This window comes from Rhamphochromis longiceps, linkage group LG22 (assembly GCF_057381845.1).
Source record: "Rhamphochromis longiceps isolate RC_006_pf linkage group LG22, R_longiceps_female_GT1.1, whole genome shotgun sequence".
In the NCBI taxonomy this organism is placed as follows: Eukaryota; Metazoa; Chordata; class Actinopteri; order Cichliformes; family Cichlidae; genus Rhamphochromis; species Rhamphochromis longiceps.
The window spans coordinates 19,825,264-19,850,557 of NC_140577.1; the positions used below are offsets into that span (position 1 = coordinate 19,825,264).

Below are 25,294 nucleotides of genomic sequence, written 5' to 3' on the forward strand. Positions count from 1 at the left end.
ATAGGTTCACTGATTTCTGCGAAGCTTTCCCACAACTCTGCCTGGACTCTGCTTTAACAGATTGCGAACTTCATGGCTGGTATGTTTCCCAGACATGACAGAGCTGACATGATATGACATGAAAGCTCACTGCAACAGCAGCTGAAAACTAAACTGGAGGTTTGTCGTGATTGTGCGTGGGATGTTTTACTGTTTCAATATACAGACTTCTATTAACTGATTAAAAACCGCAACTTTCCCACTGTTATTAACCTAAAAGCCCACCAACACATGGTCATATGCCATGTTGATAATTAATTTCCAAAAATCCATTGTTCTAAAGGCTATTGTCACATGGTCATTTATTGTTTACCAGAGAGGGACAGTTTTGGAGCAGTGTTTCTGTCTTTGGCTTTGGATTAATTAGGTGTAAAGTGTGATGTAAAAGAGAAGCAACACCAACACTTCCTTTTTTATGAAAATACTCGGCAAATAAAAAGAACGAGGATCAAATAGAGCAAAATCTTGAATATAGGCCGTGGACCCAATTTTAGTGAAATATAATGGTTAAAAATGGTAACTGGATATTTTTATAGTTTACTCATTAACATTCATATATTTAGTAAATAATCAAAATCGATAATTAATATCCTGCAAACTGTATGTTTTCTTATACATACAAATCTTCATTAATAGCAGATTTGACAAATCACTTGGCTGTCAGAGAGCGGCGACTGACTGGGACAACCTACCGTGATCGTGGAAATTATTAACTTGCGGTCCTCGTGTCTAATTTGATTGGATGGTTTAGTTGGGCGTGCGGCAATTGGATTATATACTTCTCTCTTATTGGCTGAGAAGCCTGGCATTCAGTGTAGAGCGCGTCCTCTTCTCTAAAAGGTAGTCTGAGTGGAGAAAGTAATGAAGATGGAAGGAGGTGATGTTGTTGAATTATTGAGGAGATTTATGGAGTAGCGAAGTGATAGCCGTTTACTCGTCCTAGCGGAACGACGGAGGACGGTGATAGCAGGAAGCTGACAGATAGCATGCCAGTAAGTAAACAGCAACTTCCTCAGTTTGCCTAGAGTCGCCCCTTAGCTGAGCCAGCTAACTAGCTAATCTGTAAGCAACCGTAGTGACAGCTCGAAGTCATTCAGCAAGGCGATATAGAGAGAGTGTGACGGCTCGGGATTAATTTTAGGTCTCTGGCTCATACGGGCTAAAAAATGCTCTGAAGTGAACGGCGGGAGAAAGCTAATGTAATTTTTCCATTGCGCTAACAGTTCACCGGGACAGAAATTCTCGGGTTTTTTTTGTTTTGTTTTTTTAAAAAAAGAAGGTGTATAACCAGTATTGAGGGTGTGAGACTAGCTGGTTAGCAGCGCCCAGGAACAGGTAGGATCCTACTTAAATCAACTAAATAATATGATATGACACAGCAGGCGGGGGGGCTTTCCAACTTATCATAGTAACGACATATTCTTTGCTACCATTTTGCTTCTGTCCCATCAGTCGTGGAGGCAGACTTTGTACCTGTCTTTATCCTGTTTGGTAGCAGGTGTGTGCACTTGTTATTCCTCAGGTGATTTGTGTTCGTGACAGGGGAAGAGAAACCACCACAGACGGGCATATTGGATAATGCGTTGTTGGGATTTTTCTAATAGCTGTCATGTGATGCAGCTTTTCTCCACACCACTCGTCCTGTTCTGGGGCTTCCTGTATAGGGGGGGGCTGGTGTGAAGCCACAGAGCCTTGCGAGTACGTGCTCGAAGTACTCGAAGTTTAAAGCTGCTCGTTTTACTTCTCTGTGACCTTCGCAAAAAAAGGCTTCTGCTGTTGTGGCAGTTTTTTGTTTTAGCGTTTAATTCGTTGTTGTCCTTTGCTTACCATATGTGTGTGTTTTTACCTTTGACCTTAGGCGGAGGCGTGTGTGTGTGTGTGTGTGTGTGTGTGTGTGTGTGTGTGTGTGTGTGTGTGTGTGTGTGCGCGCGCGCGCGCGCAGACACAAGTTTAGGCTTGTTGATGTGTGGCACCCATGGCTGCAAGTGTCTTAGGGCTCTTAATGCTTTTTGACAATGAAGCACAGCAGGTCATGGAGCAGAAAGATCGTGCAGGCTCTGCTGTCATCTGGCATCATGGACAGTCGTTTGTGCCAGAGGGCTCATGAAATTTCCTGGCAATTTGAGTGGTGAAAACTGTTGCAGTCTCTTCCATTTTTTTTTATTCTGTATCTTTTGCACACACAGGCATGGCATGGGTTAAGCTGTATTTTGTACTTATAAATGCCATTATATGTAGCACTTTAACTCCACAAGAAACCTTGAAAATCAAGCTAATTGTATGCAGGAGGCTACAAGTGAGTTGCCTAACTGTAACAGGATGAGCTGAAACAAAGCATGTGGTGGGGAAAGAAAAGGAAGTGTTAAAAATGGAAGGAAAAACAAAACCCTTATTTTAATCACTTGCTGCGGGAGGATGGAGAATTGGAGGGGCAAGATGAGGGATACATCACTAGCTTAGAGGCAAGAGAGGAGAGCGTAGGCTGCTATAAGAGGATTCCTCGCTGTTGGGTCTCTCTCTCTCTCCCTCAGCAGTGAAAACCACACACAAACCACACACTCTGTTGTCATTTCTACTTAGCTATATGTTTGCATGGATGAAAGAAAATAGAAGCAGAAAAACAGACCTCCGCCTATCCCCTTTCCCCCAAAGCTACACGAAACCTCCTATTGAAGAAGACTTTAGGGGGAGAGCAAGGTGGGAGTCAGTGATGCAACAGAGTTAAGGTAGTCCAAATAAAGAAGATGCCAACAGACAGTGTAAAAGAGAAGTGATATAAACTGAAGAGAGATGTCAAAATAAAATGTTAAAGTCTTCTGAATGGTGTAAATTACTCTTAGCGGGAGGTGGGGTCAAACTGTGAGCTCTGGGCATGATGGAGGCTCTTTCCTGTCTTCCCCTTTTTTGACCACAGTTGCACAACCCTGCCTTTAACTTTGCTTTTACAAACCACAGTGTAGATTAAAGTAGTTCCTTAATAACTTCTGTTTCTGTTCTTGTTTTTTAGTTCCTCTTTTTGATACTAGTTGCTTAGTATAACAGTTAAAGTGTATCTGAAGTCAGGTGTGGGTAATTTGCTACTGTAGGTTTTATTTTACTTTATTACATTCATTTTTATAGTTGTCTTTCATTCCTTTAGCTTTTCTTCCTTGGTGTAGCAGTGTAAGTAGGATTCTCATTGTTTTGCTAAGCAGCAGTTTCTGTAACTAAACCCTGTACCACAGGAAAAAGCAGCTGGGGCAGCTCAGTCACTCTTAAAACCACCCGCTTCGTCATTCTCTTTTCTTCTCCCTTCCATTTAAACGTCCACTCCCATTGGCCTAAACAACTTCCGCCAAAAAAAAAGGGAGGTTCCGATTCCGAAGTATGTGTGTAATGGGAAATGATGTAATCAACAGGCAGATATGTATACACGTGTGTGGGTGTCAGCCTAATTCATTCTCACACTTGGACATGCTTCATCTCTCTCACTCTCTCTGCTCCAGCTCTCCCAGACAGTGTGTGTGTGTGTGTGTGTGTGTGTGTGTGTGTGTGTGTTTTTGTTCCTTTTCTTTTAAATGTGGCTTTTGTATGAAACCATGTGAAGGAAATACTGGGCTATTGTATGTCTGCCTCAGGTGTTGTGCATCAACGCTGTAAGATCATCAAGCTCACAGCAAGGATTAGAAATGTAAACTCAAAGCCTTTGTTTTGAAAGAAGTCCTTGGAAGGAGGAGTCACAAATAAGCTCATAGCTAGGTTTCATTTGACGTAGACGTGACGTCGACGTAAAGCGCGAAATTTGACTGGCGGTCGGAAGTGAAAAAGATAAGCGCAAAATCACAGACAGACAGTACGCAAAATGCCTATGTCCTGTTGTGTTTACGGATGCTCCAGTAGGTCGACCAGAGAAACTGATAAACGGTATTTTAGGGTACCAAAAATAGCCCAACGAAGAGGAGAAAAATGGAAAATTCTAACCGAAAAACGTAGGAAAAAATGGATTTTAAATTTACGTTTACAGTCGGGAGGAGCAGAGTCTGCCAATGCCCGTGTCTGCAGCGACCACTTCGTCAGAGGTAATGTTATGTTTGCAAACGAACTTATTAGCATTAGGTTGTCGTTAAATTCTCGTTTACTTAGTGCTTTTAAGTTAGTAGTCTAATATTGACTTGATTGGGACTATAGGCTGCCCAAGTGCTTTGGATGACGAAGAGTCGGAGGACTGGGCTCCGACGGTCAATCTCGGCTACGAACGAAAACCCAGATCGGAATCAGTTCTCAAACGAGAGAAAAGAATGAAGCTTAAGGCAGAACAGCATCGATGTGCAGAGGCGATTTTGGATATGCAACAGACGGCTGAGAGCCCGGATTTGAGCCTAGTGACAGTGGAGAACCCCGAACTGCAGCTTCCAGCTGAGAATCCACAACCAGAAGACTTCAGTGTGAATGAGACATTCACTTATCCAGGTAAGATATTGTGCTGAGATGTAAAACAAACAAGAATCATGTCAAAGACTCTTGAAAGCTTTCATTTGCTGCCTAGTGTAGTAAGAAGTCTGGAGGACCAAGTAGTTGGTGATATCCACAGCCTCGATAGTAGGCAAATCCTTTACTTCTGTGGTGTATTCGGACATTTTCAAAGAATACGGATCACGTGCGATATATTTTTTAACTATCTGTTTATATCTCTCCCGAGAAACGAGGTCTAAAGTTGCACAATAGCTGCTCTCCTGACTCTCCACAGTGTCCTCCATGTTTACTTCCGCCCTCCACTCAAAAATCGCGCTGCCTCCGCACGTCATCAGAACCACGTGACCGCAACCCAACTATTTAGACTGGCAGCCCAGTGTGTGTCCGTGTGTGTGTTTGTTAGTTCAAGACAGTAGTGTAGGTGTAAAAATCACAGGGAATGAGCTGTCAACTTCTGCTAGCTCACAGGAACAGGTTTTGTCAAACCAGACTTTGAATAAACACACTTGCACAGGCACACTTGTACAATCCATGACACATCCTCTGCTGCTTTCTGCCATGTAGCTGGCTCTGTCAGCTTTTTGCATTTCTATGGTTAAACTACTTAACATGTAGGATATTCCTTGAGCTCGTCTAGGTCACAGGGACATAGCTGTGTATGTACCGTATGTGTGACAGTATCCTTCCTTATCTCATGTGTTTCTCAGAGGCTGAGAGGTTGCCAGGGGCAACAAACATCGACCCCTGATGAAATCTCTGCTTTTATAACCCCCACCAAGGAAGTTTGGCAGTTGGCATGACTGAGTAAAATCTAGCTGTTTCTTATGAAGCTTAGTGAGAAAACTTTAACTGGGTATATTATTTTTAGTTAGTCAGTTTGCAAATAATCCATTGCTGTGCCTCCACATTTCCATGTGAGAAAGTATTGTAATGTTGTAATGAGCATTGTTGTCACAGAGTAATATTTTAAATTACTAATGTTAGATCAGAGGTGTCTGCTCTCTGAATGTGCTTCTAGTGCACCCTGGTGTCGCACTTGTCTTGAGTTATTCACCCCTTGAGATTTCTTTCATACCAAATCACAGATGTCACTATCCCGCTTTTAATTTAGTCATTGATTTCTGCTCTATTTATCTTCCTGGACTGCCCATCTGCAACTCTTCTCCCTTTATCTCACATCTACTTCTTTAGCACATCATCGATTTGTTGCTGTTGCTTGTCAAGCCTGCTCTGCCGCCTTATCTTTGACGCTGGTTTATTCATGTGTTTACTGGTCAGTGTGATTGAGTTGCACAGAGAAAACTCATCAGCTACTGCATCATTTTTGTTCAAGGGTGCTCCCTCCAGTTTGTATTGATTTCTGTCTTGATTAGGGAGCCTGTAATGACACAGAGACCACTAACAAGTTAGCCAGACCTAGATGGAAGGTAAACACCTGCTTAATGACATAATTATGCTCAATAGTGTACTCCCAAGACAATTGCATTTCTATTTTCCTCCACCAGATGATTGAGTCTGCCTGCAGTTTGTCAATAGAGGCTAGAAGTCTTTGAAACAGGTTATTATTTGCTGTGTGCATCTCTGTCTCTTGTGGTTTTAACGTAGTTTCAGATTGAGTTATCATTATATCTGTGTGTGTGCGTCGCTATAGCATAATATTATATGTTGCTTTGCAATATTATATCAATAAAGGGACATCAAATATCAATATTTTATAAAATAAAATTACTCTAAAAATACCCATCTCATGCCAACCATCCTGAGATAACATTAGCCAAGCAAAGTTGCATTAAGTCAGCTCAGCTGAAAAGCCAACACACTTAACTTGACAAAGCTACCTCCTAATTCAGAGCAAGGTAATAGCTGAGTCACATGAGCAAAAGATAAGATGGCAACCTCTTTGCATCTAGAAAAACAATCTTGTCTTTGTTTTTGTTTTTCCCTATATTCTCCGACCTGTTGCAGTTTGTGTTAAGTAAACGGTTACCCAGAGCTTATGAGCGTTTCACATCCACTACCACTTATGATCGCAACTAGGGCAGGGCAATATGGCCAAAAATATTTATCACTATATATATTTGAAAATTTGCGATAATGATATAATTGATGCAAGACAAAATACTTTACAACTCCACAACTTTATTAGTGCAAAAAAAAACCCCATTAATTTATTTTCACTTAAACAAGCAGCTGTTTTTATGTGCATTAAAGCTGTATAAAAATGTAATGGTACAAATACAAATTCCTTGCTGACAGTTTAACCAAAAGGCATTTCCAGTGGAAATGGGCTGACATATCCTGAGCCTAACCATGTATAACAGGGGTGTCAAACTCAAATACACAGTGGGCCAAAATTCAAAACTAGAACAAGGTCGCGGGCTAACATTAATATTTATTGAAAAATATCTTCCTCCAGATTTAAGAATGAATCTCTTCTTATGGACTCAAACAAGTTTTGCTGAAAAACTGAATGTGGAACAAGCAAAGCTTAATACTAAACAATGTATATATTAGCTGTATAATACCAGTAGGCCAGCTCTAATAGTAATTTGGTATGGCTTCGCGGGCCAAATGTAATTAGGCTGCGGGCCAAATTTGGCCCGCGGGCCAGAGTTTGACACCTATGATGTATAATATCCACAAAAGTTAAAAAGAGGTGCTTTGCAACATGAAACTCCACAGTGCCAAATAAATAAGTCAAATACATATCTTTCAGACCATAAGGTGCACGGGATTATAAGGCGCATTAAGCAAAATAAAGCAGTCAGATAAGTCTACCTTTACTCAACTCATTCTTCTTGCTTCCTCCACTTCTGTACCATTGACTCATTAATGCTGAATTCTCTCACAGCTGCTCTCTTCCCATGTTCTACTGCGTGACTGACTGATAGCCTTGTGTTTAAAATCGGCTTCATACGCATGTCTCTTAACAGGTGCCATTTTGGAGTCCTTATACACATACAATACGGTTATATTATGTTGAAGCGCAGTACGTATTACTCTGTGAGGCTCTTGACTATGGTAGCCGTAATGCTCCGACAATCCATCAAGCGGTGCAGCATTGTAGCTTACCAAAGTTGTACTAAAACATTTTTTGACAGATTTCTGAGCGCTGTGTACCACATAAAATCGGTTTGAGGTCAGTAAGCAAAACAGAATTCATACATAAAGCCCACCAGATTATAAGGTGCACTGTCAATTTTTGAGAAAATTAAAGGCTTTTAAGAGTGCCGTATAGTCCGGAAAATACGGTAATAGCGACGGTCCACTTGCATGTTCTACAAAAAAAATGTGCTTTGGTGGCTATCTGACGGACAAAAACCAAACCAGTTCCACGTATCTGAAGTTGCACGTTTTTACAAACCAATTCTGGTTCATCCGTTTCATTCACTGATCCGCTTTTTCACTTCTCATTCTCCGTAGCCGCTATGCTTTTTCCACCATGTGCGTACCAAAACAAAAGCACTGCGCATGTGCATTTTACCCATATTCTATCGTGATATTTAATTTTCTTGTCATTGTAGCTTGGCTGATAGGAGGCAACCTTTCTGCAAACAGTTGCTGTCTGACTTGGATTGACTAAAATCACTCTCAGAGAGATTGTTTAAGGTTTGAAAATAATTGCTGTCTAATGTATAAATGCAGATGGATATCCAACATGTTGTCATTAGTCTGAATGAGTCTTTGTTAGTGAGCACAACTTGAAGGGACTTGACGCAACAGGCTGTCAGCTGGTTGCATTCTGATTGTATTCCTATAGAACATTAAGGTTGTTGAGCACAAATGTAATCGTTAAATATCAATGTCTGCCTACGCAGACAGCAACATATGTCTGATTTCTGATGATTTATCATAATTAATTGTTACATTATCAGAGAAATTGCATGTAATTGCCATCTTGACGCCATTTATTTGCATGATGATATCAGATTGATTTAGTGAAATGTTGGTATTCCTGGCAATCTCATTATATCGTGATAAATATTTTTGGTCATATCGCCCTGCTCTACTGATAGGTCAGTACTGTAGATTTCTGGATCACTGTTATAAAATGGCAAGAAATAATAAGCCATGTTGTGAACATGACCCATGTTCACGTTTGTGCATGAAGATGAGAGAAGCACAGGGAGGATTTTAAAGCACAGGGTTTTAATAAAAAAAAAAAAAAAAACAAAGGGAGCTTGAAAAGGTCTTTCATATACAGTTTATGAAATAACTGAATTAAAAGCCTGTCACGTCTTCATCACACTGGTTAAATGACACAGACGCAACAGAAAAATGGTGATCAACAAGGCCGATATCGGCTGATGCCAATGTTCACCTGGCGCGTCCATGAGTCCTTGGTATGCTGATCCTATCTTGAACTACGTGAGTCATAAAGTTGAAAAGATTAACAATGTATGACTGATGCGTCATTTGACTGGAAAAAAAATTGACCTGAGTGTTGATTTGAACATGTTATTCATTCATGTTTTGTTTTGTTTTTTTCCAGCCTCCTGTTTTGTAACAGTTTCTGTCACATGTTTCTGCGAAGGCTACTTGTAAGTTGAGCTGGCTACTTCCTTATTTGGCTCTTTGGAAATTATAAATGGCCTCTGTTCTCCATTTCTAACTGGTTATTAGACATATTTATTGATGTGGTTTCAATGACAAGAATAATCTGCATATTAAGGGTGGTCTGACTTCTTCCTCTTAGTATTACTTAATTGCGTGTATCCTTCAATGTTGAGCTGATTTGACTCTTAACCCTTTTCCATTGTCTCTACATTATTATTCTTTCTGTGTATCTTGTTACTGACCATGCATCAAACTTTGTCACTGCAGTTTCTTCCTGCTGCTGGGATTGAAGGCAAATATATCACATAGATAGGCGGCAAGGCTGGCAGCTGGTGATTGTAGCTTTCACATGTCTTTTTCTGGAGCCATATGATGCAGATGACATGCCCCAGACGCCAGTGTGGACACAGTAGTTGGGTTAAAAGTGATTCTGTAGGAGGAGGAAGAAGTCCTCTGACAAGTCTGACTCATCCTCAGTGTAATCACACTCTTTATTTTGTTACTCAAGTTAGTCTGCCATTAAACAGCATATGCTGGCTGTCCTCGTTGTCCTCATCAGTGTTAAAGAGCAGAACAACAGGCTACCACAAAGGACTAATTTCTGTAAATGGAGGCTATTCTGCGTTATAATCCTTCCACATTTTATGAGTCACTGGCTCCCCTCCCCCCTCGTCATTCCTGTCATTGGTGGAGTCCATAAATAGACACCTGGCTGCCATGAAGGGACCAAGCACTGAAGTAATACAAAAAGAAGCATTTGAATGGATGAAAAAGGCATCTGGAGGCAGAGAGCATGAGGAAAGAGAAATGATGTGTGGGAGGATAAGTGGATGGGTAAAAGAGGGACAGGGAAAGGAAGGCACAAAAATCAAATAACTATTTTTTTTTTAATTACCATTTTATGCTATTTGTGCTTGTTGGGAGATTTTCTGATTAATATCTGTCCAATAATCTATAGAATGTGGGTTTTGTATTTATTTTAAAGAGTATTTTCTTTAACAGAATATGTTGCGTAATGTTACCTTTCAAAGCCAGCCTTCTACCTGAGGTGAAAGTAAAGACATTTTTAATAACCGCTTGTGTATCTTTTAATCTAAGAAGTGAAACATTGGAGTAGTGTTAAATTGAAAATATGCCATCTTCCCTGCACCAAATTTTAGCACATTTTTCTGTGTGACGGGTATGAGCATAAAAGGACTCTTTCCTTCCCTGTTTTTCTTTTTCCTCAGCCTCTTTCACCAGACATACCAAACATGGAATTTGAGTCTGCATTCAACAGTCAATTTAGCCTTGTACTTGCAGTCTCAGAGTGCGCACACAACACAGGCACCATTCACTGAAAACACAGGATTCATCAGAGAGGCACAGAGGTGGTATCTGGCCTGCCATGGTCTTACAGTGATAGTCACACTGTAGATTTGGTTAAGGGGTCGTCAACATGTACATATGTGTTGCTCCAGTGATACAAAAAAAATGTGACATTTAAGAAGTAAATATTTAAATGTGATTTATGCAGATGCCTCTAAAGAGGATGGTGTTAGGCAGACTCTCACTATTGGTTCATTAGAAAACTGCTGCAGGGATTTCCATCACATTAATGGTCATTGTTAAAATTGAGTTTTTCCTTCCCACTGTCACCAAGTGCTTGCTCAATGAGGCTATCTCATTGTTGGGGTTTCCTCTATTATTGGAGGGTCTTGAAGCAACTGACTGTTGAATTGAAGTCCATGATTTTCACTTACAATGCCTTACAGATATATCAGCGAATATTATGTATTTGTTGATAATAGGGCATCAGCATTTAGAACAGCCAATAAATGAAAATTCAAAGTAAAGAAGACGCATGTAATTAACAATGTTTTGAGTGCTTATGTTGAATAGTTTGTCCACCAAAGGGCATTCGGTGACTTCCCTGTTTGGCAGCACACGTTTGGAATGCCACAAACCTGCTGATCTGAACAGAGTTGGGCAGAGGCTAGACAAATTTGTGACACTAAAAGAAGTTTATTTTTTAAACTTCATTCTCATGTTTTTTTTTTTTTTCACACAGACTCTTAAATAGCAGCACATAACAAATGTTTTTATGGTTCATGTGTAAAGAGGAAAAAATATCTGCTGATTTATCAAATTTTTAATTGGCAGATATTGATTTTAGTCTTCTATTAGTCAGGGTCTACTTGCATAGGTTGTGTGTTTGTTTGTGTGAACAACGATGCCAGTGATTTTAAAAAACAAACAAACAAAAAAAATCTAATTTATAGTAAAACTAACAATTAACCAGTTCCTACTGTATAAGCATGCACATGTGACTTTATTTATATAAAAAGTGAATTAAAACTGGTAATAGGATGTAGTTAGTTTGTGACAGTTCTCATTACTCTGACCTAAATTTACTTCTCTTGTATTGAAGCTTGTGTCTTTTGCATATGATTAGGTAGAGTGAAGATTTAAGATTGGATGGGCCCCATGGGATTTTCTGGTCTTTAAGTGGGCTGCAGTACTCTTGATTTTGGGGGTGGTTGTACTAAACTATTAATAGAACAACACAATCGGACTCACATGTACCTATGGAAGCATTAACATCTAGCATTCATAGTTAAATAGAGGTGTTTCTCCATAGAGACGTGTGTGTGTGTGTGTGTGTGTGTGTGTGTGTGTGTGTGTGTGTGTGTGTGTTAGACACACACACTGATGTAGATATGATCCTTGAGGAGTCTTATACACTTTTACTTTTCTTTTATTTTTTTTTTTAAATTAAACTTAATTAAAATTTGTGAAATTGAGTGAACAAATACTACTGCGTTTTAATTACACCCAAACTGCAGTAGATTTAGAATTGTGGTTAAACTGTCTTTTTAATTTTTCTACAAGTGACTGCAGGTCTTATAGGATGAAAAGGCCATAAATAGGAGTGTGCAGTAGGAGCCATCTGCTACTGTTTCTCAACAAAGTGAGAATTAAAATGACAACAAAGGAAGCAATAAGTGAAGAAAGAAAAGGTGCCATTGGAGTTTCAATAGAAAAGAAGCCACATGCATGGCGTACAGGGTGCTCAGAGTGTGAATACTGTGATGGACTGGAACCGATATCAAAAATAACAAACAGGAATGGAGGAAGCAGAGATTTCATTGCATCATGAAAATGTCAGCTGAAGTAGGAGAGGAACCTGTCTGTCTGTTTATGGACATATAAACTGTAGCGCCTGTTCAGCAAGTATCTGCATTCAGCCATGCCATATTTCTTATTCTCGTCAGTGCTTGAAAAGAGAAGCCAGCCAGGTTTCTCTGTGTGGGTGATTTATGATTTTTATTTATTTATTTTTTTCGATTTGTAAGCCTAAGTTGAGAAGGCGGCGCCTGCAGAGGTGTGCGTCTGGAGAGCAGTGAGCGGGAAGGAGAGACTTACTGTTTGATGTGTAACAGAATTTTTCTTTTTTTTTTCTTTTTTTTTTCTGAAAGTTACCAAAAATAAAAAAGAAGGCTGATAGATTTAGTGGAGCTTTGTTCAAGTGTGGACTGTTTGTATGTGTTCTGTATATTTGCGGTCATAAATGTTAACATTTATTATGCAGAGTGTGTGTTTTTGTTTGTTTTTGTTTTAATCAGGGTTTCTTTTTCCTTTTTATTTTATTTTCTTTTATTTTTTTTAGGTAGAGGTAACTCCACTGCAGATGAAGGAACATGTTGGCTATGGACCAAGGAGTGGTGGAGGAATGGCTGTCAGAATTTAAGGTAAAGCTTCATTTTCTGTATGAAAGTGTTTGTTTGGGCAGGGAAAAAAATACTAAAAAAGTCATTTACCTGTGATCTGTATACAGTACATACTCTGCTTCTTATTATTGACAGGATTTATTTCACACATAAACAAACACACTTTGAAGTGCTTCGCTACCAGAAAATTGCACGCTCCTACTCAAATATGAGCATTTGCTGTTAGGTGACCAGTACTAGAGCTGCGGCTTAGTGACGAATATTAATGAAGGAGCAGATGAGATTTTTTTTTTTTTTTTTTTTCTCTCCTGTGTGAATGTGTGAGGACCAATCTGCTGTCATGTCTGTAAAGTTGACCTAATATAACCAGCTCAGTGTGACAGACAGTGATTGTGGTTAAAGAAGCTGTCAGGGTCTCTGCAGGATTTCACTGCTATTAAAACGTCATTTCAGAAGCAGCAAAACCAGACTATCAGTCTGCTTTGCTGCTAAATGGCAGATTTTATTAATAAAAATAAAAAAAGCAATGATATATATATATATTTTCTTTTTTTTGCAAATCAGTGTAAATAATATGAATTTGTGTTTGTCTTTTCAGTGTTTGCTTTTCAAACTGAAATGCTGTAAGACCTAAATGTGTAGCATGTTAAACTTCAGCTGGTTACATATGTGTTTCAGACCCTTCCTGACAGTGCCGTCTCCACCTATGCTGCCTCACTAAAAGACAAAGGTGCCCTGGTCCCTGCACTTTACAAGGTCATCAGAGAGAACTACAGTGACGTATGTAGATATAAATCTTTTATTAACTTGAAAATTAGATTGTAAAAGTTTGACCACCCAACCTTTAACCAGTACTTAGTATTTAGTCATGTGTTCAGTCCGACCATTTACCTGCTTTGTTTTTGTTATTGTTATATTTTTGCTCAGGCTTGATAATCTTGTGTTTATGGATGTGTCAGATTTGCAAACACACTGCGTCCCTCAAGCAGTGCTGTGTTTATACCCTGATCTTATCGTTGAACCGTAGATGCTAGTTGCAAAATTTGTTGCAAATGAGTTGGCAGTTCTTGTCTCGTGATTTTTACTTTGTTTTTTATTTTAAATGTTGTGGCCTAATTGTATGCCATGTGTTTTTTCTCTTTTGGATATGTGTCCCATGCAGTTACTAGAGCCAGTGTGTCACCAGTTGTTTGAGTTTTACCGGAGCGGTGAGCCGCAGCTGCAGCGTTTCACGCTACAGTTCCTGCCAGAGCTCCTGTGGAGCCTCCTGTCCGTCAGCGCAGCCAGAGACCCCCACACCTCCGGCTGCATCGAGGCCCTGCTGCTAGGCATTTACAACCTGGTGAGGGAGAGGGTGAAGCACTTGTTGCAGTTGTTTTCTAGTTGCAGAGATGAAGCTCACGGGTGATCGGTTTTATTTATTTTTTACTAGAGGTGAGCTGCTCTGGTTGACGGCAATAAAATGTATCTAGTGTTTTAAGTGCACAGTAAGGAAAAACACTAGAAAAGTCCTTGATCCTTACCAAGTGGAAATTATCATGCAATTTGCCAACAAAGAGGACTTAACTGCTCAACTATTTCAGGGATCTGCGTCATGAGTTTTGAAAGATTACTTTCTGCCCTTTCTGCCATGTTAGACAGCCGTGACAGGAAATACGGGGGAGGAGTGGTGGAAACAGTGACTTTGCACATATACACTGATGGACAGCACCTTGCAAATGCCTTTTTTCATTTGCAGATAGATGGGAGTATTAGAAGTGATTAAAGTTTGAGTTGTATTTCATCCTTTTCAGCTCCGAGTGATCTATCAGCAAAGTCCACTGTCTCCTCACTTCCTCTCTGAATACCAGAATAGGTCAGCTGTCACTCAACATACTGGCTGGTTCCCATTAATCTGTTTGACATTAACATGCACATAGAGGGGCACCAAAACCCCGCAGTTTGTGCCTGTGTGAGCACGCATGCATACATATGAGTGCACACCAACAAAGTGTCAGTAGGGAAATGAGACCCTCAGGTTTATACACAGCCACCCACACATGACGGATGACTGTGCTCGAAGAGATCAGCACACGCTCTTTAGAGGTTTGAGGGCAGACGCAGATGGAAAAAGGGCTTTTTTATTTTTGCTTTCGCCCACATAAGTTTTCCCTCTTCCTGTCTTTCTCTTTTACAGGAAATAGTTGATAAGGATGGACAGAGTAAGGTGTTATCTTTTACCGTCCCTTCCCTCTCCAAACCCTCAGTTTACCATGAGGTGAGTGTGTCCTTCATTCAAAGTTGTGCCAGGGTTGTTTCTGCAGAAATGTACTTACATAAACTGTATCCACCTCTAGCCTTCAACTATTGGCTCCATGGCCCTTACCGAAGGAGCTTTGGCTAACCATGGGCTGAGCAGAGTGGTGTACAGCGGGCCTCACCTCCAGAGAGAAACCTTCACAGCACAGAACAGGTAAGACAGTCATGTTGGTTTTAAAATGTGCTTTACCTGTAGCAGGATGTCAGTCTGTTCGTTTTCAAAGTGGCAGCAAACACCAGCTAATTAACAAAATAAGAATGCACATAAAGGAAGATGGAAAATCTGATCAAAAAAGGTACTTTTACTTATTCATTTGTGAATGCATGCTTTGTATTATAGCCTAAAAAGGACATATTACCTTTAATAACAAACTGGCTAAAACAGATTCATGATGACTTGTGTACTGATGGGGAATTAAGCTGCTGCCATGGTTTTTATTTTAGGGTAGCTTCAGCTGTGGCCTGTGGCAGTTGTCTCTGCCTTGTTACATTTAAACTTGTTATATTGCCATTAGGGTTTCTTAAATTATTCTAACTGAGATGAAAGACTGGCGGCCATGTTGGCCTGAACTGAACGTCCTCTGCCTTAACCATTTTTAATTTTAACAAATCGCTTGTTTTCCAGTAGGAGAATTCTTATTAGACAAAAAAGTGGTGCATTTAAAGATCCCACACAAATATTATGAATGTTTTGGTTCTTGTTATCCTAATCCTATCATATCCTGTACAGATGGAATTTCAGGTTTTAAGATTTTGGTGTGTCTTGCGTAACGTGCCATTTCAAGGGTTTGTTTGTGTTATTGAGATTTGAGGTGCTGACCTTCCTCCTGCTTTGCTACAACGCCGCTCTCAGCTACATGTCCTCCACCTCCCTGCAGTCCCTCTGCCAGCTCAGCTCCAGGTAAAATATATAAACACACACACGCCCACGAGCATTAGCATTTGTGGGTCACTACAGCTGGGTCAGACGCACACAAACTGCTTTCCAACTTTATAGCTTGTGTTGCTGAAGTTCTAGGTAATATTTTATGGAGGCAACTTACAAACACACACCCACACACGCATGCGCGCACACGCACGCACACACATACACACACGTTTGCAAGTTGCTGCTTATCTGATCCTCTTATAGACTTTGCTGCCAGAGAGAGCCAAGATATCGCTATTTGGCAAAGAGCTGCAGTGTACACACATCCCAGCTCAGTAATCTGAGCATTGGTCTGCTGAGCTAAAGAGAAGTCATCGGCCTCGATTTCTGCCTAACTGTTTGCTGTGTTAGCAGCGCTGTACAATGCATAAAGCTTCTAATATACGGTACAGGTGTTACCTCATGCTTTTTGACTCCTCTGAAGCTTGTTAGATGCATGGTGTGTGGGGGTGTGGGTGTGGTTTAACTTAGAATCTTGCTTGGTGAGTTTCACATCAGCTCAGCTCGCCACACAGTTAAGTAAATGGCTTTAATGGTGCTGCAGCTAAGTGGCCCACTGGAGTGGTTTCTCTGCTTCCATTCTTACTCATCTAAACCTCTCTAATGTGTTTTTATTGGTTATCTACCAGGGTGTGTATTTGTGGTTACCCACGGCAACAGATGCGGCGGTACAAAGGCATTAACGCACGGCTCACAGTCACATCAGAGTTCCTGGTTCAGCTCATCACAGGGATCCACTACGCCTTGTGAGTACAAACGCACACGCCAGCACACAGTGAAAGTTCTCATGGCGTCACAATGTCAAAGTTGCGTTGTTAAAAAGATTCCACAGAGATTGGGTACAGGAAGCTCCTGATACTCGTTAAGATAATTAGTGCAGACAGTTTATGTTCCAAGCTTACATTTTATAAGTGATGTGAAAAACGTAATTACAATCTTTTCTGTTGTCTCAGCTAATTTCTTTAAATTGTACTTATTTCAGCATGTCAGATTAAAATAAAATGATAATAACAATAATCCCTTAATCTGTTTTAGACTAACAAACTGTGTGTGCGTGTGCGCATGTGTGCGCACATTTCTGCTCCTGTGTAGGTGTAATGGTGAAGTTGACCTGGGATCCAAAGCACTGGATGACGTTCTGTATCGAGCCCAGCTAGAGTTGTTCCCCGAAGCCCTGTTGGTGGGTGTAATGATATTTTTCTGCCACTATCACACCTCCTCTAAGTGTGTGTCTGTGTCTTTAAGTGTAAGAGAGAGGGGAGAGCATGTGATGGTTGTCCACATGCTGGCTTCTGGTTTTGTTTCATGCACGGCACAGTATACGGCATTGTCTTGGTGTGTGTGTGTGTGTGTGTGTGTGTGTGTGTGTGTGTGTGTGTGTGTGTGTGTGTCAGTCAGAGTGCAATCCCACGAGATTATTTACATGCTTTCCACTCTGCTCCGTTAAGCTATAATCCTTGCGGCCCAGGGAGTAGAGGATTGAACCCGCACTTACAGTATTACTACACAGTTCAAGGTGTGCTCCTTCACAACAATCAAAACAAACAGCATTTACACTCATATTAGTAACAGTGGTGATGGTTTATTTTATTTTTTTCCCGTGTAAAGGAGTTGCACATGTGATACTGTGGAAAGTTTAAAATGTCAATTTTGTGTTGTCGGTTTCTGTGTTGCAAGTGGAATACACCAGGTGGCTGCTAGCTTAGCGTGCCGTGGTGGCGTGTCCCTCATGAGACCAGTGTGCCGAAGCCTCACAGACAAAAGACATGTTGTGTTGTGATTATGAGTCTTTCTGCTGTGTGTTACGTGCTCGGCTGTTAGGAGATTATTAGTGCAAGTGCCCCGTGAGGAGCACTAGGAACAAAGATTATTGTATAAAGACTTGTGAAATCCATTTCAGTGTGACACACAAGTCTTTGTTTTCCTTTTTATTTTGCTTCTTCTGTTACTTAATTCCTGCATGTCTACTATGTGCAAGTGAAATTATTGATGAGATGTTGTTGGATTAGCCACTTGACAGAACATCAGCGTGTACTTCATGTCCATCCTGTGCTTGGTTGATGGGGTCAATTTTCTAATGTGGTTGAAGCAGGGATGCTCTGACATAGTGTCTGAATATCATATGTTGGCTGATATTGGTCACCAGGAGCAGAGCTTCTCCTGTTTCACATCAGGTTTTTGTTGGCTAAGTGAAATACTTAAAACTGATTTATTATTATTATTATTATTATTATCATTATTATTACTATTATTATTATGTTAAGTAGAATAAGTTAGTATCAACATCAGCTATCAGCCCAATTGAAGGCTCGGTGTGTATACATCCTAAGTTGTGCTTGCTATACATTGGTACTGTTTTATTTTTTTGGTTGTGGTTGTGGTGGTTGTGGTTGTGGTTGTGGTGGTGGTGGTGTTTTTTGTTCCCAATAAGGGAAAAAAGATATGGAAATGAAAGTAGAAACTTTCTGTAATTTTTGGAGCTGTAAAATGGCATACACTTATAATATCGACAGCTTTGTAACTTAGCTTAAAAACTCTAAATTTGGCAGTGCACAGTAAATCCTTGGCACTTGATCTTGCATAAAAACATAATTATAGTAAACACTTTTAAAATGGTAAAAATTCTGCTTATGTTATTTTTGCACTAATGCAAATTCGCACTAGCTTTCGATAACAGTTAGTTGTAGTAAAGCTGCTTCAGAGTTTTATGCCACCTGAGCCTGAATGCAACATGAGACTGCTGTATTCTTCCATCAGTCTCAGTTCACTTCATACTAAGATTAGTGTGTGTAAAGATGTTGGGGCATAAATCCTTTTTTTTTTTTTTTTTTTTTTTTTTTTTTTAATATAAAAAAATGTCTGAATACAGCTGGTGTTAAGTGTAACAGGTGTCTGACTAATGGTTAACCATGACCTGGGACATAAATTTACCATTGCCTTCATAAACCATAACTCTCTTTAAACCCAGAAATTTTAAACATTACCTAAAAATAAAACTTGAACTTTGAAACCTAAAAGAGCAAACATAGACAACAGGCTGTAGTTTGTCTATGAACTTTATTACATTGTTAGATGATTGTAATAATATAACGACATCTGCTGTGCAGCTAAGGAAGCTTTCTGGCAGAATTGGAATCAATTGAACTATAATTAAATTTAAATTTAAAATCTATAATAAAATTATTGGTTTTTGGGTTATTTTTCCATCTTGATGGGTGCATAATTTCAGTGTGGCCTTCATCTGTGTGCTGGCTTCTTGAACTATGCACTCAGTCATCAGAACTTTGAGAACCCCCATGATCTAAGGCTCAATGTCTTTCTCCTAAAATGTGTTACAGAGTAATAGACTGAACTGTGAAGCAGTAAATGTGTGATTCTTGTTATCTCCAGGTGGGTAACGCCATTAAGTCATCACTGCACAGTGCAGCACTGAAAAGCAACAATAAGGAGGGTGCGCGGAGTATTCAGGTGGAGATCACACCTACCTCCTCGAGGATCTCCCGCAACGCTGTTACCTCCCTCTCGATCAGGGGACACCGCTGGAAGAGACATGGTGAGACGCATACACAGGCCTAACGCAAACTTGCCAAACAAGAGTTCCTACACGCTTCTCTCATGTTTTAAAAGAAAAAGGTAAAACCAACAAATGAATTTAACACCAAAGGAGAGAGCAAGAGGTTTAGATCTCATCATGCGCTTTCCCCTTTTTCACTGTGTGACAGTCGACGTGTTGTTGTCATCCCTCATGGAGCCCCTCAATATCATAGATTGCCCATCCTCAGCTTTCTAACTAGTGCCGTCCCTCTCCGTCTTAGAATCTGCTCATTGAAAACCACCGCTTTCTGTCTGATTTCTGAGAATACTCTTGAGATGCTGGCAGCACAGGGACAGAACAGCCTGCCAGGCAGACAGATTCAGCATGCCACATAAATCAGATCAGACAGAGTGCAGGCAGTGTTTTTAAAGTAGGATACTGGTGGAAAATTTGTGTGTGCTTATCTTTTGTGCAGTTTCAGCCTTGTGCCGAAGACTTTTATTAATATTATAATGACCACAGAACAAATGAATCAGACTTCCATTACCCTCTAGAGTAAATGATGGCAGCCTCTTTGTGGTGCAGAATTAGGAGAGGGCTGTTCTCTTTTCCCAGTGTAGCTACGTCTGGGTAAATTACAGCCTTGAGCTAGTTTAATAAGTAGGTTTCACATTGAGTCTAACGCCTGCTTTTTCTGTCACAGATCGTACTTTTGTGAGTGTTTTATATATATATATATATAAAAATAAAGCTTTTGTTATGAGCAGATGGAGGAAAACGGTATTAAGTATTCATTTATTTGCGAGGATGCACAGTGATCTATGAACAGTATTATTTCATTTAAGTGCTGTGTTCGTATTCACTCTCATTTAGCATGTACGTTGACCATGTGTTATGTTCTGATCACTATGATTTGTTTTTTATTTTTATTTTTCTGCCATTACATTGATTACCTGTTTGTCTCTGTGTTTTTTCTGTTGTCTGTGATCTTTTTTTTTTTTTTTTTTTTTTTTTTTTTTTGCAACCTTTTTTGTTTTTCATGTACCTCTGCATGAAATGTGCATGTGCGTGCGTGTGTCTATATGTTTGTGTATTGTTTCACTACCCCGTCCATGCACCCACCCACCAGCAGAGAACCAGGAGGTGTGTGTAGACGGTGAAGCTGCGGTGGGGGGCGTGGCCATCCCAGAGATCAATGTAACGGGCGTGAGCGGTGATCGAATGCCCAACGGGGACTCCCTGCGGCCACGCCCCGATGGCCGTTCCCCGGCAGACGGCGACATGATGGGTGCCACCTCTGAGGTCAGCATGGACCCCCGAGGTCATGACTCCAGCATACGTCTGGAGGTCAGGAGGCAGAAGTCTGTGAGGCGAATGGTGGAGAATGAGGGGTCTGGGTCAGCCTCCACAGGGAGGAACCAGTACTAAGGTCCTACCCCTCCTTCCCCTTGCCCCACTCATGGGGTAACCTAGGTAACCAATTGTGGGGTCGTGGTCTAAAAAAGCTGCATGATCTTTTTTTTTTCTTTTCCCCCCCTTTGTACCTGTTTGCGTTGGGTTCTACCCTCCTCTCACTGTGCTGCTCCTCTCATCTGTCTATTAAGCATCATTCATTTTTACTCTCTCCTTTGTGGCTAAAGCTTCTTCATAAAGATCTCCTGCTGGAATTTCTAAAGGGCAAATGAATTATTTAAGATGCCACTGAATAACAGATCGATAACCTAATAAAAAATGCATTAAAGTCAAAGGAATGACATGTGCTTATGATGAGCGAGTTGATGACATTAAAAGCAGAGCATTAATCAGAGAGGGGAATAGTAACGGTGTTAAAATGAGACTTTCCTGATCAGTGAAGGTCACCCCAAAAGCCTATACTCACTGTTAAGTCATGATGACCTTGAATAAAAAGACCTAGATATCTTTGTTAGCATATCGAGGAAACTCCTGTGTTTTCGCCACAGTTATCAGAGACCTTCTTGGTCTGTTTGCCTCGACACATTACCCCAGGTTGCACCTGGTCACAGATTACTTCCTTCTGACTGGTAGGTAGGAACTGAGAAACGATACGTTGGTCTTGAATTATGTGCTTTCGCCATATTTAAATTTAGAATCCAATGAGTGCATATTTGTTTTGAAGAGGTTAAATCTGAGCACGAAAGTAAGTGTAACAAGACCTGCTTATCTGTTTTTCAGCTGTTCTGGTGTTTGTGTCACAGTGGTAGCATCAGATTAGAAATGTGTGTTTGTGAATGTGAAGGTGGTTGGAAGCTCACACACAGTTGTGGATGCATGAATTCAAGAAAACAGGAAAAGTTTTCTTGTGTATTTAGAGTTAGTGAAGAGAGAAAAAATATTTAGGGTGTGCCTTGGTTTGCTTCCCTTACTTTCCCTTCATGGTCTTTCATAGGTTTTGCTCTTAGATGCTGTCCTTTCCTGCTTTTGGGATCAAACATGCACTCCTCTGCCACTAAATTACTGACCGTTGTCTCACAGAGCTGCTGGGTCTCTCAACCTGTGTACTGTACCTGGACTTACTGTTTCTGGTCAGGTGGTGAAAGATTGCAGTGTGAGGTCGCCACCTGCTGGACAGTGATGGACCTCCTCTGTCATCCAGCAGCATGATATTGCGCAAAATTCAAACAAGCCTCTAAAGGATTGAATGGATTAGACTGGATGACAGATGAGGTTCTTCACTTTTGACACGTGTGCCGTTTTCTCATGTTTCTCTTGTTTCCTCTCCCCTTGTCTATCTCACAGACGCAGTGGATCTGGGTTCCCCGGATGAGCTGATGGATATTTCGGAGGTGGATGAAGGGGTTTGGCCAGGTGGCGCGGGGCCTGACATGACCCCACCCACCATCACTATCAGCAACAGTGTCACAACATTGAACCTGGGGGCCAAAGCCATGAAGAAGTGTCGGCTTGGCGGGCGGACCAGCAAGGACAAGGACAAGGAGGCGGGCCCTCTGATGCCAGGCCGGGCCGCCAGCGAGAACGCAGAGCTGTCTGTTAAGCGGCTAACGCTCACTTCCAGCCAATCGGTGCCCAAAGCGGGAGCCCTCACCAGCCTGACGCGCACCGCCAGCGCCGTTTTCTCACGCTCCTTTGAGCACGTGGCCAGCGGCAATGCCCCTCCCTCAAGCAACCACACCACCTCCGAAGCCAGCCGCTACTCCTGCAGCCTGCAGGAGGAAGGCTTGGCGTACTTGAGTCCAGCGCCAAATCACACACAGCGCTCCCCCAGCATTAGCGTTCATCTCGGCTCTGACCTTTGAACTCAAGTGTGACTCTTGACTCGTCTCTGATCCTGTGACCCCATACCTGTGACCTGGAACTCCAAGCCATGCTAACTGCAGTTGACTGCAAAAGAAACACTCCAGCTGTTTCCCCCTTGTCACTCCATTTTTTTTTTATCCCCCCCCCCCCCCCCCCCCCCCGGTGTCTTTAACTCTGTGCTGTGAAATGCCGAGCGCAGTCAGAGGCACGAGGACGCCGCTTACAGCTTTGTCTGACTTTTAGCAGTGCGCTCATGACCTGGACATAACTGTGGTCGTAAACGAGCGTGCTTAAAATTCAAAATCACTAAGAAACTATGTGGAAAAGTACTTCAAAAGTGATCTAATCTGTATTTGTTGCCCTCTGCATGGCTTTTCCATACATCCATCCTTACCGCCCAGGTTTGTTAAAGGGCACATGTTGAGTGCGCGAGCATGTTTGTGAGTGAGTGTGTGTGCGTTGACTTTATCTGTACGTACAACTGTTTTTAGATAAAAAGGCTGCTGATTGATGAAGTGAAATAGTTGATTCTCCTAGTTGGAACACTGTTTCTACTACTTTTATAAAAAAATAATGATTATAATAATGGATTCCTTCCCATAGCAATACAAAACTGTTCTATTCAGTGGGGTTTTTTTTTTTTTGGTTTTTTTTTTATATTTTGGGCTGTTTACTGAATCTTCCTTCTGTTGGCACTTATCAGAAGTTATGCCTGTGCTTTATTCGTCCTAAAGAGAAACAAAAAACCTACAACTAAAACATTAAAAATCAACCAGTATGATAAGAATCTGGTCTTTATGTTTACAATCACACAGTATTCTCATTAAAGATGGAGAAGCAATATTACCCCTGCCCCACCAACCCCCCCACCCCCCTCGCTCCTTCCTGAACTGCTGTGTATTTGATGGCAAAAATTTAAAACGAAGACAAAGAGGATTTGGGTTTTTAATGGATGATGGCTGTGTGTGCGTGCGTGTGTGATTTAAGTATTAAATTTTGCACATGGAAGAACAAATGAGTTGTGTTTTTTCAGCGCTGGTATTTTCTTATTCATGAGAAAGTTTTGACTCTCAAACATCGTCTTTCCCTGTAAGAGAAAAATGCTTTGGAACCTTTAAAAAAAGAGCAACAAAGTGATTAAAGAATTTGGTACTTCACAGTGAAGTTCCACTGACTCTACCTTAAATGTGGAAGATCGTCTGAAGCAACAGGGCATCTTTCCCGTCCTGTGATCCACTCACCATTCCAGCTGTTTGTAGTGCTTTAGTGACGTGTTTCCTGTGTCTCCTCTTGTCGTTCATCACTGCACAAGACATGGTGATATTCTCTTGTACCAGCAAACAAATAAAAACTCCAACCATCAGCTAATTTTGATGTCTTAAATCAAGCGTTCATGCTGCTCGACCCCCAAGCAAACTTGTAGTCTGTTGTCTGTATACTAGAGCTGTGTGTCTGTAGCGTGGTGGGACAATAATCATGTTTTTCTGTGTGTGGTTTAACAGAATGTGAACGGGTAAGCTGTTGTTGTACATCATACTGTTGTACTCAAGACCGGTTATATTGGCCTTTCTACGTCTGAAAATAACTCACTGCTACAACTTCTGGGAATAAAGTGTTTCTATATTTCACTTTTCTGCTCTTGTGTTTGTTTTTTCCGCTCATCACTAAACATCACACTAAAGTCACCTGAAACCCTTTCAAGTTTTTATATAAAGCATGCACATACAGGACTGTGACAAGTCTGGAGTCACCCCTCACTTCTTATTTTTAAAGTGATCTTGAGCAGTAGCTCTCTAGCCATGCAGGGAGAAGGCATGCTGAGGTACACAAGAACTGGACTGAAAATCAGTAGATACTGATGACCCCAAACACACTGCCAGTGCAGTGGAAACATACCTGAATAGAAAAAGACACAACACAATGCTGCCAGTGATGGATTACTAAAGCAGTGTGGGATCATTTTGACAGCGAGCAGAACAAAATGTAGCCAACATCTGGAGAAGAGCTTTGAATGTTCTTCAAGAATCCTTAAGACTACTTCAAGAAAGGACAAGTAAGCTTGCCTCAGTGTCTAGGCTGTGTTAAAGAATAAAGGTCCTAGTACAAGATATTGACTTTCAAGCTCTGTTTGCCTGTCTTACTGTATTTCAGTGTGTCTTTAGGATTTTGTGCATCTGTCAATAAATAACTGCTCCCATTTTTTTTCTAGCAAAACTGCTCCATAGGTACAGTATATAAGTTTAAACCATGTGTGTGATGTGATTTGCTTTCTGCTGATCTTTATGGTTGTCTACATCCACAGTGGAGAAGAACATTGCTCCAAACTATTGACTCTGGGAGGGCCTAATGTTAGTTAAACGGTCTTATTGACTTAATAAAGTTTTGGCTTTAATTAAAGCCAAATCCGCTTAAAGAAAACTGGCATAATCAGTAAAATCATCTCATCGAGAACATGCTATCTGTTTCTAAACTTAAAGTGTGGCAGTTTAGCATGTAAAC

General features: G+C 40.9%; 1 protein-coding gene across 6 annotated transcripts; it reads left to right on the forward strand.

Annotated features, from left to right (window-relative positions):
* The first annotated feature begins 878 nt into the window (after positions 1 to 878).
* On the forward strand, positions 879 to 24,418 carry hycc1 (hyccin PI4KA lipid kinase complex subunit 1). Of its 6 annotated transcripts, XM_085395738.1 has the most exons (13): positions 879 to 1,031; positions 8,984 to 9,032; positions 12,698 to 12,779; positions 13,437 to 13,538; positions 13,921 to 14,100; positions 14,935 to 15,015; positions 15,095 to 15,210; positions 15,862 to 15,957; positions 16,614 to 16,730; positions 17,077 to 17,164; positions 19,375 to 19,537; positions 20,649 to 20,992; positions 22,277 to 22,415. In XM_085395738.1, exons 3-12 carry the CDS (start codon positions 12,729 to 12,731, stop codon positions 20,945 to 20,947), a joined length of 1,293 nt encoding a protein of 430 aa, XP_085251864.1. In that variant the 5' UTR covers positions 879 to 1,031; positions 8,984 to 9,032; positions 12,698 to 12,728; the 3' UTR covers positions 20,948 to 20,992; positions 22,277 to 22,415. The 6 variants fall into 6 exon arrangements, with proteins under 6 accessions (XP_085251864.1, XP_085251863.1, XP_085251867.1 ...); XM_085395737.1 differs by lacking the exon at positions 8,984 to 9,032; XM_085395741.1 differs by lacking the exon at positions 8,984 to 9,032 and having other exon boundaries at positions 20,652 to 20,992.
* The last annotated feature ends 876 nt before the right edge of the window (positions 24,419 to 25,294 follow it).